Genomic DNA, 20,642 nt, shown 5'->3' with positions numbered 1-20,642 from the left:
TATTTTTTAGGTAATCTCTACATCCAACATGGGGCTTGAACTCACAATCCGGAGATCAAGAGTCATGTGCTCCACCAACTGAGCCAGCCAGGCACTCCAATATATAATCTATTTTTAAGGAAACTTACCCATCATGGTGGTGATGATGGTGGTGGTGGTGGTGGTGATGCTGTGGACCAATAAACTGCCGACAATTAAATAATTCATTCCCAATAGTCTCCCCAAGAAAGTCCCCAGTGCGTGTAATACAAGATTCCTGAGATGCTTGTGCTATATGAGCAGCATTCATTTCCCCTGACATATCATGTTCTGGGTCTTCAGAGTGTGAACAGGCATCTAGCATTCGTATACGATTATCTACTGAAGGCATTGATTCAGTGTTAAAAACCAGGTCCTTTCCTGTTCCATTGCTTGTCCCACTTCTTTCTGATGGGCCTTGGGAATCCCCTAAGCAAATGCCTGCTTGACCTTCTAACTTTCTGTTCCGAAGATCTGTACCACAACTGTTTTTAGGAGGATTATGACCATGATCATCATCTTCATCTTCTTCTTTAAGGGCTTCAATATCCGCAATGTCTTCTGACTGTACCTCACTGCCAGGGCTCCCAGCTGACTGGCTTGCATGGCTAGAATTCACCTCATTGCTAGATCCATCACTATGCCCACTACTGCTACCAGGACCACTGCTTCCATCTTCACCACTGTTGGCAGTTTCATCAGAACTTCCCTGCATAGATTCCTGTATTCAGAAAAAAACAGATTTAAATAAATATCTAAACTAGTAAGAAAAAAGTAACTGACATTAACACATTGTACTTTTTAAAAGGCTGCCACAATCTTGACATATTCCTTTAAACAATACAAAAAGAATTAAAAACACACACAAAAATTTAAATAATCTCAATAATAACTATTTACAGGAAAGGCCTGAACATGGATCATGTTTATATTCCCAGTTCAAAGGATATACATGGCAGAAACCCCAAAATCCAAAAGTCTTGTTAAAGTGGGGGAAAAACTGTTTTCATACCTCTGTGTCTGAAAGTCGTTGTTGCACATGTTTCGTTCTATTAATAAGTTGCTCATCCATTTCAATGTCACTGCCTCCACTCTGATGGGTATCACTGTTATCACTGCTTTGAGGACTAGCAGCAGGTGACCCTATATTAAATAACAGATTTTTTGTTTTTACTCCTAATTTGTATTAACACGGATTTATCAGAATGACATAATCCTCTGATGCCTTCATTTACAAAAGCTTTACTCTAAATAGCCAAAAATATAAACTGGAAATAGTTAACATTTGCCAATTATTTCTAAAGAGGATATACATGACCTCAATTGAAAGTAAGATGGAAAACCAGGTAAGGGTTTATATCTGCTCAAGAAAAACTTCATGGCTTTGAAACAAATATAAAAAAATTAATATAAAAAAATTAACTCTAGATGATCATGAAATCTAAACTACACATCATCTTGCCATGCATTTCTAAGGCTCAACTTACAAGGTGACGGAGCTGCTCTTCTGAGCTCTTCTTCCTCTGAAGGAAAATGAAAAAACAGGAGGGAAATATTCTAAGTGACTGAGCTTCTTTGGAACGGATTATCAATTGCTCTTATTATTAATACATAATCAACAAGATACAGGCAGAGAAACCTGAAATAATTTAAGTCCCTAACATGTGCAGTAATAGTTGTGGGTGCCTGACTAGAAAATTCTAAGAAAAGCCTACTATATGATGTCAGGAGACAAAAAAATGGGGCAAAGTTGGTAAGGTTTTAGAAAGCCCTGTAAAGTTACACATATAAAAGCACACATAAAACACCTAAAGTGATAGACAACTTTTGAATGAGAAAACACAGAGATTATACCATCATATTCTGCTCTCAAAATTATTTCAAAACAAAGCATGTTGTTTGTTTTCTAACCAAAAGCTCCAAAGTTGTTATGAAATAGTTGCCCCGCCCCAGTCCAAGGGAAGAACACTAATGAGAGAAAAATTTAATAACTACTGCAACTTGATTACTGTTCTTTACTTGAAGGGTAAACCAAAAACATTAGCTAATGCCAATTTATTAATCCCTTCACAAACACTATAGCTCCCATCTAAAACTTATTTTGAAGTTAATACTGAAAAGAAACTATTTTGAATTTGAATGATAAACTTTAAAAAACTGACTTTAAAAAATACATTACACTTTACTAACCTTTCTTATTTCCAATGGGAAGATTAGTATTTAATAAAGATGCAAAAGAACTCTGTTTAGACAGCTGAGCCTTAGCTGCTAGTGCATTATTCCATAATGCTTTAATTAACATCGATGCCAAGTACAATGTCTTTAAAAGAGAGAGAGAGGTTGAAATTAGCGTTTCATAACAAATTTAATATCCTTCTGCCTAAATGAAATGCTAGTAATAATCTACAAATTAAGTTACCCGAATCACAAATAAATTTTCACTTAAAAAACAAAAAAACACAACAACCCTGCCATTATGGTTTAAACATATTACCTGCTCAGTATGAACACTTGGCTCAAGAGCTGAGACCAGATTAAGGAGATGTCTAAGTGGTACTGGATCCAAATTCTTGATGAGTGAAGGAAATAAATCATGTATATACCGACTACAATGTTTCAACTAGAAAATAAAGGTAGAGATGACAATCAAAAATAATTACACTACATAAATAAATAACCTGATACCAAAAAGTTCTATACTTTAAAAGAAAGTAGCTGAAACAGTAATATTTTTTAATATGTTGGGAAAATGCTAATTACCAAGTATCATAAATGGCAGTACATAAAATGTGAGAGTAAAATTCCACTTAAGCAGAACTTTATCTTTTTCAAACCAACCACAGATTAATTTTCCAACCACAAGAGGGAAGCCCACAATAAAAACAGTTTCTGGAATCCAAGTATAAAGATTCCAATTAAATTTATATACATATCATTAAATTAAAAACAAGTTAAAAAGTGTATTAAAACATAAGCAGTTACAAATAAAATAATAAATTCCAATTACAAGAGAAAACCAAACTATTATTTTAAGTGTACTGTATTTCTCATACTAAATGGTTATGAAGTATTCATATAACATGCTCACTTTACACTAAGGTACACAATAGAAACTCCCTTAAAATAAAGGTCTACGTGGTAATAAACCAAGAGACAGATAGTCTCCTTTCTCATACTAAAGAGAATAATAAATACGAGGGAAAGTATAACATTTACAAAGCTGTTACTACTAAATATTAATTACAACATGATGTAAATGTCTTGTAGCCATGAAGCTACAAACCACGAAATCAAGATACACAATGAAGAGGTTAGTAATTACCAAAATGAGGATTCCAAAAGTAAAAATCTGAGGTATCCAACTTATCTTCTACACATAGAAAACTCTTATCAGAAAATGTACATTTTTCTATTCTAAAACACTGACTTTTATATTTTTCAGGCATAAATCATATGAACTCTCACTCTTCTGCTATATCCCCTACTAGGGTAAATATGCACAACCTAATTTTGAAACAGAAGATGAAATAAAAGTAGTAAAATAACTTTGGAGGAATTCCTTCATGTTGGGTGACTTTTTATAAACTATTTACATCATTTGAGATGAAGGATAAATAAATTATCAATTACGAATTTATTATTTTATAGGTCTTATCTAAGAACGTTAGTTTTAATATAGTATTAACATCACAGATTATACTAACAGTTTATAGTTGTTTTTTGCAAGCAAGTAACTATTAAAGTAAACTTTTCCTAATTACAATGTAACAAATACACAATATGGAATAAATTTCTGACTTGCTACCACTTCGATCATTAATAGAAAGGATTTCCATAATATATTCCATTTTCATAATCAAATACCTTACTGTTTTTAAGTGACAAAACTGTTGAGAGATAATTATATAATCCTGTAATTCTATAAAAATGTAAGGCTCTTTCTAGATGTCCACCAACAGATAAATGGATAAAGAAGATGTGGTATATATATACAATGGAATATTATGCAGCCATCAAAAAAATGAAATCTTGCCACTTACATCAACGTGGATGGAACTAGAGGGTATTATGCTAAGCAAAATGAGTCAATCAGAGAAAGACAAGTATCGTATGATCTCACTGATATGAGGAATTTGAGAAACAAGACAGAGGATCATAGGGGAAGGGAGGGAAAAATGAAACAAGACAAAACCACATAGGGAGACAAACCATAAGAGACTCTCAATCTCAGGAAACAAACTGAGGGTTGCTGGAGTGAAGGGGGATGGGAGGGATGGGGTGGCTGGGTGATGGACACTGGGGAGGTATGTGCTATGGTGAGTGCTGTGAATTGTGTAAGACTGATGAATCACAGACCTGTACCCCTGAAATAAATAATACATTATGTTAATTTATATATATATATGTATATATATAGCTCTTTTAGAGGTGTACATCATGAAAGCAAATTCAGAAAATAAAGATAAAAAATATTAAAATTACAATGCTTTAAATAAAGGCAGAGTGAAGCCAGTTCACACTCTTTAGTTATCACAAAGAAAAAAAGAGGAAAAAAGTATCAGGGAGGGAAAAGGATAGAGCAGAAAGTGCCAGGAATCCCTCTCTGCACCTAAACAGCAATCATACTGATAGAAACTACTGATCCAACTATTCTGAAACTCTGGAGTCAATTTGAACTTTCACACTCACAGATGTCCAAGGAAAAGGCTAGCCAGTAAATTGTGGTTAATAATGGTCAATTTCAGCCTTCAGTGTGACAGTAGCTACCCATTCCCCACTCCCACATCCCTATGGCAAGCAGCTGTGGGGACAATAGTATGTTATTCTGCTACAGCTTGCTGGAGCCAGGGTCGGCAAAAAAAATCTTGTCCATAATTTTCTTACACCACAGACAAAAATAAATTCAAAATGGATGAAAGATCTAAATATGAGATAAGAAACCATTTAAATCCTAGAGGAGAACACAAGCAGTAACATCTTTAACATCGGCCATAGCAACTTCTTTCTAGATAGGTCTCCTGAGGCAAGGGAAACAAAAGCAAAATAAACCATCGGGACTTCATCAAAATAAAAAGCTGCTGAACAGTAAAGGAAACAATCAACAAGACTAAAAGACAACCTACTGAATGGGAGAAGATATTTGCAAATGACTTATCTAATAAAAGGTTAGTATCCAAAATCTATAAAGAATTTATTTAAAAACACCCCCCCCAAAATAAATAATCCAATTAAAAATGGGTAGAAAAAAATGAGTATTTTTCCAGAGAAGACACACAAATGGCCAAAAGACACATGAAAAGATGCTCAACGTCACTCAGCATCAGGGAAATGCAAATCAAAACCAGAATGAGACATCACCTCACCCCTTTCAGAATGGCTAAAATCAACACAAGAAACAACAGCTGTTAGGATGTAGGGAAAGGGAAACCCTCCTGCACTATTGGTGGGAATGCAAACTGGTGCACCACTCTGGAAAACAGTATGGAGGTTTAGAATCTGAAACCATATTGAAAATAGAACTACCCTATAATCCAGCAATTGCATTACTAAGTATTTACCCAAAGAATATAAAAATACTAATTTGAGGAGCACCTGGGTGGCTCAGTCAGTTAAGCATCTGACTTTAGTTCAGGTCATGATCTCAGGGTTCTGAGACCAAGCCCCATGTTGGGCTCCACGTTCAGTGGGGGTCTGCTTCACCCTCTCCCTTTGCCTCTCCCCCTACTTGTGCTCACTCACTCTCTCAAATAAATAAAATCTTTTAAGAAAAATACTAATTTGAAGGGACACATGCTCCCTTATGTTTATAGCAGCATTATCTGCAATAGCCAGATTATGGAAACAGTCCAAGTGTCCAATGACTGATGAATGGATAAAGAAGATGTGGTATAAATAAAGAGTGGGAATATTACTCAGCCATAAAAAAAAAAAAAGAAATCTTGCCATTTGTGACAACATGAATGGAGCTAGAGTGTATTATGCCAAGCAAAATCAGTCAGAAAAAAACAAATACCATATGATTTCACTCATATTTAAAAGAACAAACAAACACAAGGGGAAAAAAGAGAGGGAGAAGCAAATCAAGAACTATAGAGAACAAATAATGGTTATCAGAGGGGAGGCAGTAGGGGGGATGGGTTAAATAGGTGATGGGGATTAAGGAGGGTGCTTGTGATGAGCGCCAGGTATTGAATGGAAGTTTTAAATCACTAAATTACATATACACAGAAACTCCCTACAAAAATATGCCCCCCCCCCCCCAAGAAAAAACAAACTCTGAAGAAGAAAGAGAATCTCATTTATTTCCAGAGTTACCACATTATAAAATTCCAATGTCTGGTTTTCAATTAAAACACACACACAAACAAGGTGTAAGAAGAAATAGGAAACTGTGGCCCACTGAAATGAATAAAATAAATCAATGGAAATATACCTAAGGAGGCGCATGTGTCAGGCTCTCTCAACAAAGATCTTAAAATGGCTACCTTAAAGATGTTCTAAGACCTAAAGGAAGAAAAGGACAAAAACAGGAAAACAGTGCCTAACCAAAATGAGAATATCATTAAAGAAACAAATTCTAAAAAGGAGCTATAAGAAATTAGAAGCTGAGAAATAAAAGAACTGAAATGAAAATACACTAGATGAGGTTCAGCAGCACATCTGAGTAAGCAGAAGAAAACAGCAAACTTGAAATTATGGAAACTGAAATTATTGAGTTTAAGGGACAAGAAGGAAATAAAGAAAAGTAAACAGATTCTAAGGGACTTGTGGAAACCATCAAACCTAACAACACACTCATGGAATTAATACATTCCCAGATAAACAAAAGCTAAAGGAGTTCACTACAACTAGACCTGTCCTGCTAGAAATGCTAAAGGAAGTCCTTCAGAATGAAACGAGAAGAAGCAAGTGACTAAATAAAGACCTGTGATAAATACACAGGCAATTAAAAGCTAATATTATTTTTTTAAAAAGATTTTATTTATTTATTTGACAGAGAGATAGAGAGACAGCACAAGTAGGCAGAGTGGCAGGCAGAGGGAGAGGGAGAAGCAGGCTTCCCGCTGAGCGGGGAGCCCGATGCGGAGCTCGATCCCAGGATCCTGGGATCATGACCTGAGCCGAAGGCAGCCGCTTAGCCGACTGAGCCACCCAGGCGCCCCTAAAAGCTAATATTATTTTCATTTGTAACTCCACCTTTTGCTATATGTCACAAAGGCAAAAAGAATTATTATTAATCTACATAACTGGGCACACAATGTATTAAGTTGAAATCTGTTGTATGAATAACAAAAATGAGGGAGAAGGAGCTATACAAGAGCATAATTTTTGTGTACTATTTGACAAATTCAAATTAGACAATAAGAATCTCAAGATGTTAAATGTAATTTCCATGTTAAACACAAATTATCTATAGAATATACAAAAAAAGAAATAAGATAGGAAATCCAAACTACAAAAAATCAACTACAAACAACTACAAAAGGCCATAACAGAAATGACAGGCAAAAACACCGTAAGACATATAGAAAGGAACAGAAAAATGGCAGAAGTAAATCACTCTTTGAGGAATTAATTTAAATATGAATGGCTTAGGGGTACCTGGGTCCCTCAGTCGGTTAGGCATCCAACTCGATGTCGGCTCAGGTCATGATCCCAGGGTTGTGAGATCAAGCCTCACGTCAGGTGATGTATTTAGCACAGATTCTCCTTGTCCCTCTCCCTCTGCTCCCCGCCCCACTCATGCACCCACTCTCTCTCTCTCTGAAAACAAAATCTAAACAAAAAATATGTATATAAATATACATACACATACATATATATACATATAAATGGCTTAAACTCTGCTATCGAAGACAGAGATTGGTAGAAAGGATTTTAAAAACATGATACAACTGTATGTAGTCTACAAGAGACACAATATATATCCAAAGACACAACAAACAGGATAAAAGTTAAAGGATTAGAAAGATATTCTGTGCAAATAATAAGCAAGAGAGAGCTGGGCTGACTATACTAAAATCAAGTAAAACAGACTTTAAATTTTTAAAAGGTTACTAGAAAAAAAGAGACTTACCCTATTACCCAACAATTCCACTTCTTGGTATATAACCAAAAGAATTAAAAGCAGGATTTCAGGGGTGCCTGGCTGGCTCAGTCAGAAAAGGATGCAACTCTCGATCTTGGGGTCATGAGTTCGAGCCCCACAGGAGGTGTAGAGACTATACATACATATACACATAAATAAGTAAATAAAAGAATTTCAAAGAGATACTTGCACACCTATATTCGTTGGACCATTATTCACAACCATCAAAAGATGAAAGCAAAGTAAATGTCCACTGACAAATGACTGTGGCACATACATATAATGGAATATAATTCAACCTTACAAGAATGGAAATCCTGTCACATGCTACAATATGGGTGAACCACGAGGACATTATGCTGAATGAGATAAGCCAGTCACAGTAGGACAAATACTATAGGATTCCACTAACGTGAAATATATAGAGTAGTCAAAACAATACGAACAATAGAATGGTGGCCAGCAGCCGCTGTGAGTCAGAAGAATAGGGGAGTTGTTGTTGTTGTTCAATGACTTACTGGTTTTTTGTTTTCTTTTGTTTAATTTTTAAGTAAACTCTATGCCTAAAGTGGGGCTCAAACTCATAACCCCAAGATCAAGAGTTGCATGTTTTGCCAGCCAGATGTCCCTTTGTTATTCAATGAGTACAGTTTTGGAAGATTAAAAGGTTTTAGAGATCTGTTATACAATATGGATAGTCACTATTAGAACTTAAAAATGGTTCAGAGAGTAAAACTTATATGGTTTCCTTTTACAGTTATGTCTTTTTTTAAAAAGACTAACAAACAGTGATATAATTTATTAATAAAAGGTTCCATACAACAAGGAGATGTAACAATTATAAACATACTTTATAACTCAAAGCTAAAAGAACAGAAATAAAGATCAGAGCACAGACACAAAATACAGATTAGAAAAACAATTCAGAAAATTAAGAAAACCAATAGTTGGTTCTTCTAAAAGATTATCATTTAGCTAGCTTGAAAAAAAGGAGGAAGAAGACAAATAGCTAAAAAATCAGAAATGCAAGTGCAACATTACCACCAAACTTACAAATTAAAAAAAATTTAACAGAATGCGATGAACAACAGTACACCAAAAATTAGATAACCTAGAAGACTGGGATGAATTCCTTGCAAACTACCTACATTGACTAAAGAAGGAATAGAAAAGGTCAACAGACCTATAAGAAATTGAATCGGTAATCAAAAACCTCTCAAAAAGTACTAAAATACATGGCTTAACTGGGGAATTCCAACAAACATTTAATAAAAAATTAACACAAATCCTTCTCAAATCCTCCCCAAAAACTGAACAGAAGGAAATACTTCTTAACTCATTCTATGAGGCCAAAGTCTTCATAAGAATAGAAAATTACTAAGCAGTATTTCATAAATGACAAAAAGTCCTCCAGAAACTATTAGCAAATCAAATCCAAGACCATACCGAAAGGATTATTCACTATGACCAAGTAAGATTTATCCCAGGAATTCAAGTGTGGTTCAAAAAGAGAATTAGTCTAACACATCATTATTAATCAATGGAAAAAAGCCACATGGTCATCTTAATTGACGCAGAAAAGCCATCTGACAAAATCCAACACCCTTTCATAATAAAAATTCTTGGAACACTATGAATAGAGGGTAAACTCCTTAACATGATAAAGGATATTTATGAAAACCCCACAGTTAACAGCATACTCAATGATAAATGACTGATTCTCCCCATAGGATCAGGAACAAGACAAGGATGCTCACATTTATCACTGCTATTCAACATTATACTGAAATCCTAGCCAGAGTTATTGGACTTCACCCCCCACAAAAAATTTAGTGCATCCAAATTAGAAAAGATGTAAAACTGTTCAAAAATGACACAATCTTATATACAGAAAAACCTATATGTAAAAAGCTAGAACTAAAAATCAAATAGACAATGTAAGAGTACAGATCAACAAGCAAAATTCAGCTATGTTTTCATACGTAAGCAATTACTTATCTGACAAGGAATTTAAGATAGCAATTCCATTTACAATAGCACACAAAGAATAAAATAAAACTGATCCTTGAACAACATAGAGGTTCGGGGCACTGATTCCTTGTGTGGTCAAAAAGCTGGGTATAACCCTGACTCCCAAAAACATAACTATCAAAAGCCTATTGCTGACCATAAGTCTAACCGAGAACATAAGCCAAAAACCTAAACCAGAATACCAGTAACATAAACAGTTAACACATATTTTTTATGTTATATATAATATATACTGTACTCTTACAATAAAGAAAATGTTAAGAAAATTGTAAGAGAAAATATACTCACAGTACTATACTGTACTTCCTAAAAAAAAAAACAACCTACATGTTTGTGGACCTAGACAGTTCAAACCTGTGTTATTCAAGGATCAAGTGTACTCAAAAATGAATCTAACCAAAGAGGTGAGGGATGCCTGAGTGGCTCAGTCGGTTAAGCATCTGACTACGGCTCAGGTCAGGATCTCAGGGCCCTGGGATCGAGCCCTATGTGGGGCTCCATGCTCAGCAGGGTGTCTGCTTCTCTCCCTCTCCCTCTGTCCCGTCCCTACCCCCGTTCGTTCTCTCCCAAATAAATAAATAAAATCTTAAAAAAAAAAAAAAAAAGAAGAGGTGAAATACTTGTATACTGAAAACTACAAAACACTGCTCAAGGAAATTAAGGTTTAAATAAATGGAAAAACATCCCGTGTTCATAGATAGAAAGACTTAACATGGTTAATATGTTAATACTACCCCAAAGCGATCTACAGATTCAACACAATCCCTTCAAAATTCTAAGCGTCTTTTTGGTCAGAAATGGAAAAGCCAATCCTCAAATTCATAAGAAATTGCAAGGAGTTCTAAAAGCCAAAACAATCTTAAAAACAAAACAAAACAAAAAAAAACCTGTGAAACCTACAAGAAAACAAGAGTAATTAGAACAGTATAGTATTAGCAGAAGGACAAATATACAGACCAATGGAGTAGAACACCCAGAAATAAACTTTCACATAAATGGTCAACTGATTTTCAACAACAGTGCCAAGACCATTCGATGGAGAAAGGACAGTCTCTTGAACAAAAGGTGCTGAGAAAACTGGATATTCACAAATTATTTACCTTACACCATACACAAAAATCCAGTCTAAATGGGTAAGAGACGTAAACTCATGAGATAAATACATAAAACTCTGCTAAGAAAACACTGGGGAGAATCTTCACATTTGATTTGACAATGGTTTCATCACTAGGACACCAAAAACACAGGCAATAAAAACAACAGATAGTTGAAATTCATCAAAATTAAAAGACTTTTTTGTGCACCGAAGGATACTTGATCATTATTTTAAGTAAGCTCTACACCCAAGGTGAGGCTTGATCTCACCACCCCCAAGATAAAGAGTCCCATGCTCTACACCAACTGAGCCAGCCAGGTACCTCAGAATCTAAGGATACTTTAAAGAAAGAAAAAGAAAACTCACAGGAGTTGGAGAAAATATATGTAAATTTTATCTGGTAGGGAATTAACATCCAGAAGGTAAAAAGTAGTATTAAACTTAACAAAAAACTCCCAAACAACCCAATTCAAAAAAAGGGCAAAGGACCTGAATAGACATTTCTCAAAAAAAGATATACAAATGGCCAGTTAGCACATGAAAGGGTGCCCAAGTCATTAGTCATTAGGAAATGCAAATAAATGCAAATTTAAGCCACAGAGAAGTATCACCACACTCCTACTAGAATGACTACATTTTTATTTATTTAAAATATGGACCATTTCATGAATGTGAGTGTCATCCTTGTACAGGGCCATGCCAATCATTTTAGTGTATGTGCTACTGAAGCATGCACCTAAATTTTTTTTTAAAAGGCAACTAACAAGTGTTGGCAAGGATGGTAAAATACTGCAGTCACTGTTGAAAGTTTGGTAGTAAGTGAAAAGATTAAAGAGACAATTACCATAAGAACCAACAGTTCTTTTCTTTTCTTTTCGAGAGAGAGAGAGAGAGAGAGAGCGCGCTCATGAGCATGTGCAGCAGGGCGGGGGCGATCCCAAGCAGGATTCATGCCCAGTGCAGAGCCCAATGCGGAACTCAATTTCACAGTCCTGAGATCATGACCCAAGCCAAAATCAAGAGTCAGACGCTGAACCAACTGAGCCACCCAGGCACCCTTATGACCCAGGAGTTCTAACCCAAGTATATATACAGAAGAACTGAAAGCAGGGACTCAAACATATGCTGTACAGCCACGTTCATAGAAGCATTATTCACAATAAATAGCCAAGAGAAAGAAGCAACTCAGATGTCCATGCATGTAGAAATGAAAACATTAGGGGTGCCTGGTGGCTTGGTCAGTTGAGCATCTGACTCTTGGTGTCAGCTCTGGTCATGATCGCATGGGTTGTAGGATAGAGCTGCTTCGAGATTCTCTCCCTCTGCCCCTCCCCACACACTCTCTCTTTCTCTCTCTCTCAAATACTCTTAAAAAAAAAAAAAGAAATTAATACATTAAATGTGGTATATACAAACCATGGAATATTTGGCCATAAAAAAAATTTTTATATAGGTGATAACAGGGATAACCCTCAAAAACACTGTGTGTAGGAAGTCAGACAAATATTTTATGATTCTACTTAAATGAGGTACCTAAAATAGGCATATTCATATAGACAGAATGTAGAATATAGGAAACCAAGAGCTTAGGGGAGGGAAAAATTGACAATTATTGTTTAATGGGTACAGAGTTTTTGTTGGAGATGGTGGTGTCAAAGTCTTGGATACAGACTGTGGTGATGGTTACACTACACTAAATGTATTTATGGCATTGAACTGTACAGTTACTATTGGTTAAAATGGTAAATTTTATGTTAATATTTATATATTTGTATCACAATAAAAAAAATTAATGAAGAAAATAAGAGAAAAAGTAAATATATGTGTTAAAAGGCATCATCCCAAAACTCAAACTACTAATCATGTCTACTACAAAGTTTTGAGGGGAAGTAAGAGTGGCTTTGGTATCTTACATCCAGTCAAACACTTCAAGTACAAAGAAAACAGACATCTCAAGTATGTTGTAACCCAGAATAGAACATCCACAAACTTCTCTTTAGGGAAAACAAAGGCTACTCAGTGAAATCCACAAGAATAAATACTCATTAATTCTGGAATGAAAGAAACAGAAATGAGGAAAAAGGATTGGTGGTGGGTCATATACTTAAATACAAAATTAGCATTAAACAACTGTAGAAATTATGGTTCTAGTGTAGAATTTAAAACATAATTTGATAAAGTACAATACAGTAAAAACAGGGAAGTAGAAAATGAGAAAAGATAAATAATGAGAATTCTCTCATCTTCTGTAGAAGAGAATCAATCACTGTAATTTAGAATGAAAAGAAACAAACCCACAAAGAAAATGAGAGTTAATAATAGATACTAGATTTCAACAAACTTCTGAAAGACTAAAATGAAGGGAATGCATTTTAAAACGTACAGGTAGAGAAGGGTATAGCTCAAAGTAATTTGTGAGTGAGCAGCAGAGGAGGTAAGTTAACCTTCCCACTGTAACTGGGAAAGCTACTGGACTCAGAGACCTAGATCTGATGGACAGCAGGAGATATGGAAATAAAAACAGGATTTCACTGAATACTCTTAACTGTATTTGTTAGCCATGAGTCAGAAAAATACAAACAGCCAACTTATTTAATTCTACCCATCTACCAGGGCTCTCCCCTGGGTAAAAAATTATATAAAACCATGCTTTTAAAAGCACAGATACTGGTATCCCTTTTCACTCTCTCTTTTAGAAGTTCCACAGGCAGAAAGCCTAGTGACTCTAATGAGAAAAATATGAGTTGTTTTATCATTACTACGCCTGAAAATGTTTCCAAACAGGAGTCCCACTTGAGAAAGCTCTAATAAAAAAATATTTCACAACAGCCAAGAATACCTAGACCACTTACCTAGTCATCTTTCCTAAATATGAACGGGTAACAAAAGCATACATGAAGACACCCAACAACATAAAAAAAGAACACATCTCATGTTAAGAACTAAAAAGGCAGGAAGGAAAGAATTCAAATCTCTAAGATGTAACACAGAAGGATATTACAATGCCCAGATTCTAACTCAAGTAGAGTCATAACTTCACATGCTAGCAGCATGTCTCATAAAGCAGTAATCTAAATGTGTATACAAGTACACATGCTGAAGCTAATAAGCACTCATATGGGAATAAGCTTCTAAAATTAGTCATCACTAATCCTTTTGAGAATCTAATGATAATTATGTGCATAAAGCACATCTGAATCAGATGACATTTATGTCCTACTAAATCCTAGAGAATCTGACTTTTGTCACTGACACAAAGATCTCTCCCCAAAAACTTAGCTCTATATTAAGATAAAATTATTATTCAGTAATTTACATGCATTTATACAAGCATTCAAATCTGGAAAGCATTTAACAATAAATTCTAATAGAATGCAAGGATTCTGAAGGTATTTTTTGATGTCCTATGACTAAAACATTTTACAGTGAAAGGGTCTGTAAGAGGGAAATATAAAGGTAACCAAATCAAACCAGAATAGGTAACTTTAAATGGTAGAGAGTCATTTAAATGTCGAAATATTTACTTTATATACTAGTCTCTGTATTTACTGAGAAACTAATATACACACGTAAAAGTTTCAAAGTTTACATAAGCATAGACAATAAAAAGGAAGTCTTCCATCTATCCCAGATCACTTACCCACAAATAAACCTATTAAAATTTCTTCTATATTTTTCCAAATAGTTCCAGGCATTCATAAGCACACACTGCATGTATATACATGTAATACATATACATATATATATATAGATGCATCCTCTTTTTATAACTGTTTAAATACACATTGGGAGAATACACCGTATATATGGGATTTTTTCTCAATAAAAGATTACCTATGCAGTGTTTAGTAAAACTGTTTTGTACATATTGTTCCACGTGAACACAATACAGCACCTTCAGTCCTTCTCATGACTACAAAGGATACTATTATATGAATTTCCCAAAACTTATTAAAATAGTCCTACAGTGACATTCCTTTTCTGCTATATGGTCAATGCTGTAGCGAACATCCTCGTGTACATGTATATACAGAATTACAGAAATAGAACGGCTATATTGCTTCCTAAAAGCTATACCACACTGTGGTCAATATAATGCATTACTAAACATAATGAGAATTACCCAATAAATGAAAATGCCATTACATTATTTGAACTTACATTTAATCACAAAGATAAGCATTTTTCAAAAATTTATAAATACTTTTTCTATCAATTTCAAATCCATTTGTCACTTTTGCTATTTTCTCCTTGGATTCCAATATAAGAATTACGATACAAACAATGAAAAAAGCAGCAGCCAATCCAATTATTATGAGTGAAGTGTGTGTGTGTATCTCAGGGAGCAAAGTGACCTCAAAAACTTACTCCACGTGGGAGGAAAAAAGACTAAGGTAAAACTGTATGAAACTAACCAACCCCAGACTTTGAAATTAATTATAGTTAGCGCTCAAATTCTTAAAAAACTCAAAATGTAAAAATTCCTGATAATTCTAAATTTGTGGTAGCTTCAGAAGTAAAGTAGTAACAAACCGCAGAAAGTCCCAATTAAATTAAACCTGAAAATATACTTATTTTATATAATCTTTTATAGATATTTTAAGTTTTTGCAAACTGTATCATAGATTATGCCACAATTTTTAATTATTCCCTTACTAGGTCACTTCAAATTCTTGCTAGGGCAAAATGCTAAAACCTTTAACAGGCCATACTACCAGTTATCAATTTGATGAACTTCAGTTTCAATAAAGAATGCTCCACTATTCCTAGCTATTTATTCTGTAATGATACACTTATCATTATTCTATTCTCCTAGTCTTGCTCTGAACAAAATAAAAATTTTAAATCTACTAAAATGCATAAAATTTTCAGAAAATTTCCCTTTGTTCTGAAAGTGCTTCTTTACTGAAATGACAGTAATGTATAAATATACAGTATTAAATATGGGAAGTAAGAAAAGGTATTGAAAAATTACCACAACCAATCTAAGATGTAAGGTCTCGAGGCGCATAATTATTATCAAAAATTTGAAACTGTTCATATAAAAAGTGTATGAATATATGAAGTAATCGGGGGTGCCTGGGTGGCTCAGTTGGTTAAGCCACTGCCTTCGGCTCAGGTCATGATCCTGAAGTCCTGGGATCAAGTCCTGCATCAGGCTCCCTGCTCAGTGGGGAGCCTGCTTCGCCCTCTGACCCTCCCCCCTCTCATGCTCTCTATCTCATTTTCTCTCTCAAATAAATAAATAAAATCTTAAAATATATATATATATGAAGTAATCGACTATAATGGAAAAAAGAGAAATATAATGGACAAAGTAAGTATAATGGGAAAAATGGCTATTATTATAGCAATAATATAACTGAAATTCCTAAGAATAAGCTTAATATAAAATAAAACTTATATACAAGGAACTTTAAAATTTTGAATGATACAGAAGAAAATAAACAGTGTTAAGCTCTGGACAGGAAGACAACTTTGATTCTCTTCAAATTCACCACTATTACAATTAAAATTACAATATTTTTAAAGAATAAGTCAATGCTAATATTTACATGAAAAAACAGAAAAATTCTTTATTTTTTTAAGAATTTATTTATTTGTCAGAGAGAGAGAGAGCACAAGCAGAACTGCAGGCAGAGCAGGCAGAGGGAGAAGCAGGCTCCCCGCTGAGCAAGGAGCCCAACACAGAACTCGATCCCAGGACTCTGGGATCATGACCTGAGCTGAAGGCAGATGCTTAACCAACTGAGCCACTCAGGCATTCCCAGAAAAATTCTTTAAAAATATATAAAAAAGAACCACCCTGCCAGATATGAACAAATACTCAAAAAAAAAAAAAAAAAAAAGTAAAGACATTAGTATAAACCCATGATCAGCAAATGTTTTCTTAAAGGGCCAGACATTAAATGTTTCAGGATTTAAAGTGGTAAGTATTACATATACTATATAAATATACAAGTACTATACTCTGCCACTGCAGTATGGAGGTAGCCACAGGCAGTATGTCAAAGAAAGTACAAGGCCATGTTGCAAAAAATATTTACAAAATGAAGTGGCCAGCCCCAAAAGCCTTGTTTACCAAGCCAAAAGTTTACCAATCCCTGGTATACAGATCATGACTGGATATACTGATAGGTCAGTCTACAGACTCCAGAAACTGACCTAGTCAAAATGAAACTGGTATCTCAATTCAATAAGGAAAAGAAGAATTACTGAACAAGTGGAATGGGGACAACTACATAACAAAAAAAAATGGGTAAAAAGTTAGATAAATGACATCTTGAACCAAGAAAAACTCCAAATGGATCAAAGACTAAAATATAGGGTCGCCTGGGTGGCTCACTGAGTTAAACGTCTGATTTCGGCTCAGGTTATGCATGATCCCAGAGTCCTGGGATCAAACCCCATGTCGGGCTCTCTGCTCAGAGGGGAGGCTGCTTCTCCCTCACCCTCTGCCCTTCTGCACCACCCCCACCCGTGCTCATGCTCTCGCTCTCTCTAGTTCTCTCTCAAATAAAAATCTTAAAAAAAAAAAAAGACTAAAATATAAAATTGAAACAGGAAGGAACTAAAGGAGAACTTTCTTATAACTTTAGAGTGGAAAAGGCATTTCACACCATAAGAAAAATCCACAGGACATAAAACAAATTCAACCACAAGTTTGAAACCACAAACTTGAAACTGAACACCAAAAACCACCTTAACCAAAAGACATCAAAGTAGAAAATAACTCTTAACACAGACACAAGTCCAATTTCACGGATATATAAAGGTCTCCTACAAAAAAGAAGTAAAGTAAAATCACTGATAAATGACAAAGAATATCAACAGACACTCCCAGTAAAGGAAAAAAAAATGGCTCTTAAACACAAAATTTGCAATTTGATTCACATAAACAAAATGCAAATTTAAAATACACATTTCACCCATCAGTTTAGCAAATATCAAGAAGTTTAAGGACACAACATACTGAGGAAGATGAGGGAAAACACCATTATGTACCACAAGTAAATCGAACAGATGCTTTAACCAAACAATTCTCCTTAAAAGATAAATCGTTTGCACACAGATGAAATGAACATGTTAAAACTTATTTTAGCATTGTTTATAACAGAAAAGATTGGGAAAAAAATAATGCCCATGAATGGGAATTGGTTAAATAAATTACCATACATGCATGTACTAAAACACTATGCCCGCTTTAAAACATTGGTGTTTTATATACTGATATGCAATAATCTTGACGATGAATAAATGAAAAAAAGCCAAGTCCACTTAGTATGCAACATTTGTAATAAAGAGGACCAAAAAAGAAAAAAAGAAAAAAAAAGGGAAGACAAGAAAAAAAGCTTTCAAGTCAGCTATTTATGTAGAAAATCTATGATGCACCTTAGAAGAATGGTATTCCTGGGAAACAGGGACCCAGGGGGGAGAATACATAACATATATTTTATATTTATTTTTTGGATTTTGAACCATGTAGATATATGCTTATTCAAAAAGCTAGAGAAAACAGTATAAGAGGAAAGAAAAATACCAATACAACATTCAGGATAGAAAGGTTTACTATATCAACAAAAAAATAATAGGTAAATGTCTCTTAATAAACCAAGATGGTTTCATGTAGAATGTCCAGTTGACTGACTCTCATTTCCTTCAATTCTACCCGTAATATAGTAAGACATAGACTCTCAAGCCAGACTCCACAGATCCATGCCCAACTTTTTCTGTCTCGGTTTATTTAGCTATAAATTTAGGATAAGAGAACTTACCTCATAAGGGAATAAAACACTTAGAACAAATAATAAGGAAGCACTTAATAAATGTGTGCTTTTAATATTACCTGTGCTGCAGCCCAAATGCAATCAATATGCTGAGTACTCAGTCTCCCTTCCGCTGCCAAGAAGTTCAAAATCACTTGGCACTGTTTGATAATCTGGAAAAGAAAAACTTATTATAGCTAATTTTCTAAAGTACTGTTCTCTTAATAGAGCAGAGAAGTCATGTAATTGTCCACAAACCTCAATATGTAAATTTGGTCCAAATATATGCTCTACCACATTGTTGCTTATAAGCCAGTCTGCAAGTTCTTTTGCAATGGACCTAAAGTCAAATAATAAAAACAGTTAACACGTTAAACAAATTATTAATAATATCATTTTTTCCCAAGCCAAAAAGGCAGATTCAGTTGAAAACCTAAATGTTTTTTAAAGGTGAGTTTATTTATTTATTAAGTACGCTCCATGCCCAATGTGGAGCTTGAACTCATGACCCTGAGATCAAGAGTCACAGGCTACATGCTCCACCATCTGAGCCAGCCAGGTGCCCCACAAAACTTAAATTTGACCACAAACAAATTATAAAGAAGTGATTATAAACAATTAACTGGTTAGAGTACCACGAAGAACAATTAAAAGAGTGGTGCCTGAGTAGCCTACGCAGTGGGTTGGGTGTCTTGACTTTTGGCTTTGGCTGGGGTCATGATCTCAGGGTCATGGGACTGAGCCCTGGGTTGGGCTCCACACTCCACATGGAGTCTGCTTGAGATTCTGTCTCCCTCTCCCTCTGCCCCTCCTGCTCGTGCTCTCTCTCTCTCTCTCTCTAAAATAAATAAATATTAATTAAGAAAAAAAACTAAAAGAAATGGTAATATTGCCTGAATTTATAAAGCAAAGACAAATATGGAAAGATAAGGAGTACACGGGTGAAAATACCAAGTGTAACAATAAGCAACATATTTTCTCATTCTAAGACTTTGCCTTCCCACTTTTTAATTTCCACAGTAGACATTTCAGCATTCAGGGAAGGTTTCCCAATATGCCCTCTACAATAAGATAACATCAGAAAAATAGGTTACCAAAAGGGTTAAAAAAAAAAAAATTCTCTAAAAGCCAAACTGAAAGTCCCCTGCCTGATATTAATAAGGTGATTAAGGTAATTAAGTTATCCCTAAATATATCAATTGATTGTGCAGAACAACTTAGTTACATTTATCAACATCTCATTCTCCATTTCAAAAAGTAAACATCTTACAACACTTGTAGATTACCCTTCATTTTTTAAGAAGAGCTACCAATTCTCTTTTAGAATTAGTAACTCACTGGCATAGAAGTTAACCTATTTTATTAGTTTTACCAATAAGTGTGAGTTTATCAGTTGTCATTTACACCTTTGAGATATACATGACATGTAATATACTGAACACACTTAAAGTACAGTTTGATGAATCTAAGCTTTAGTATACATCTATGAATTCATCACTACCATCAAGATAACAAACATACACATTAACCCAAAAAGTATCTTTAAGCCTGTCATCCATCCCTTTTCCAGTCCCCACAACCACACTCCTCAGTGATCTGCTTTGTTATTACAGTTTCATTCTCTAGAATTTCATGTGTAAAA

At 34.7% G+C, this 20,642-nt stretch overlaps 1 protein-coding gene across 3 annotated transcripts in view; it reads right to left on the bottom strand.

Moving 5' to 3' along the window:
* Positions 1 to 20,642, bottom strand: part of USP34 (ubiquitin specific peptidase 34) — a 262,229-nt gene that overhangs the window by 135,096 nt on the left and 106,491 nt on the right. For 2 of the 3 annotated variants that reach the window (XM_035001475.1, XM_035001473.1), the window contains exons 9-15: positions 19,259 to 19,340; positions 19,081 to 19,173; positions 2,513 to 2,638; positions 2,209 to 2,338; positions 1,506 to 1,541; positions 1,031 to 1,161; positions 129 to 739 (exon numbers count right to left, since the gene is read on the bottom strand). In XM_035001475.1, the coding sequence (XP_034857366.1) occupies positions 129 to 739; positions 1,031 to 1,161; positions 1,506 to 1,541; positions 2,209 to 2,338; positions 2,513 to 2,638; positions 19,081 to 19,173; positions 19,259 to 19,340 (1,209 nt within the window). The remainder of the gene's footprint in view (positions 1 to 128; positions 740 to 1,030; positions 1,162 to 1,505; positions 1,542 to 2,208; positions 2,339 to 2,512; positions 2,639 to 19,080; positions 19,174 to 19,258; positions 19,341 to 20,642) is intronic. The other variant, XM_035001474.1, reaches the window with a different exon arrangement.

Source organism: Mirounga leonina, unplaced genomic scaffold, assembly GCF_011800145.1.
Source record: "Mirounga leonina isolate KUSES-001 unplaced genomic scaffold, KU_Mleo_1.0 Mir_125, whole genome shotgun sequence".
Taxonomy (NCBI): Eukaryota; Metazoa; Chordata; class Mammalia; order Carnivora; family Phocidae; genus Mirounga; species Mirounga leonina.
The sequence above is the reverse complement of the archived record's forward strand: the minus strand, read 5'-3'. Positions and strand labels throughout refer to the sequence as shown.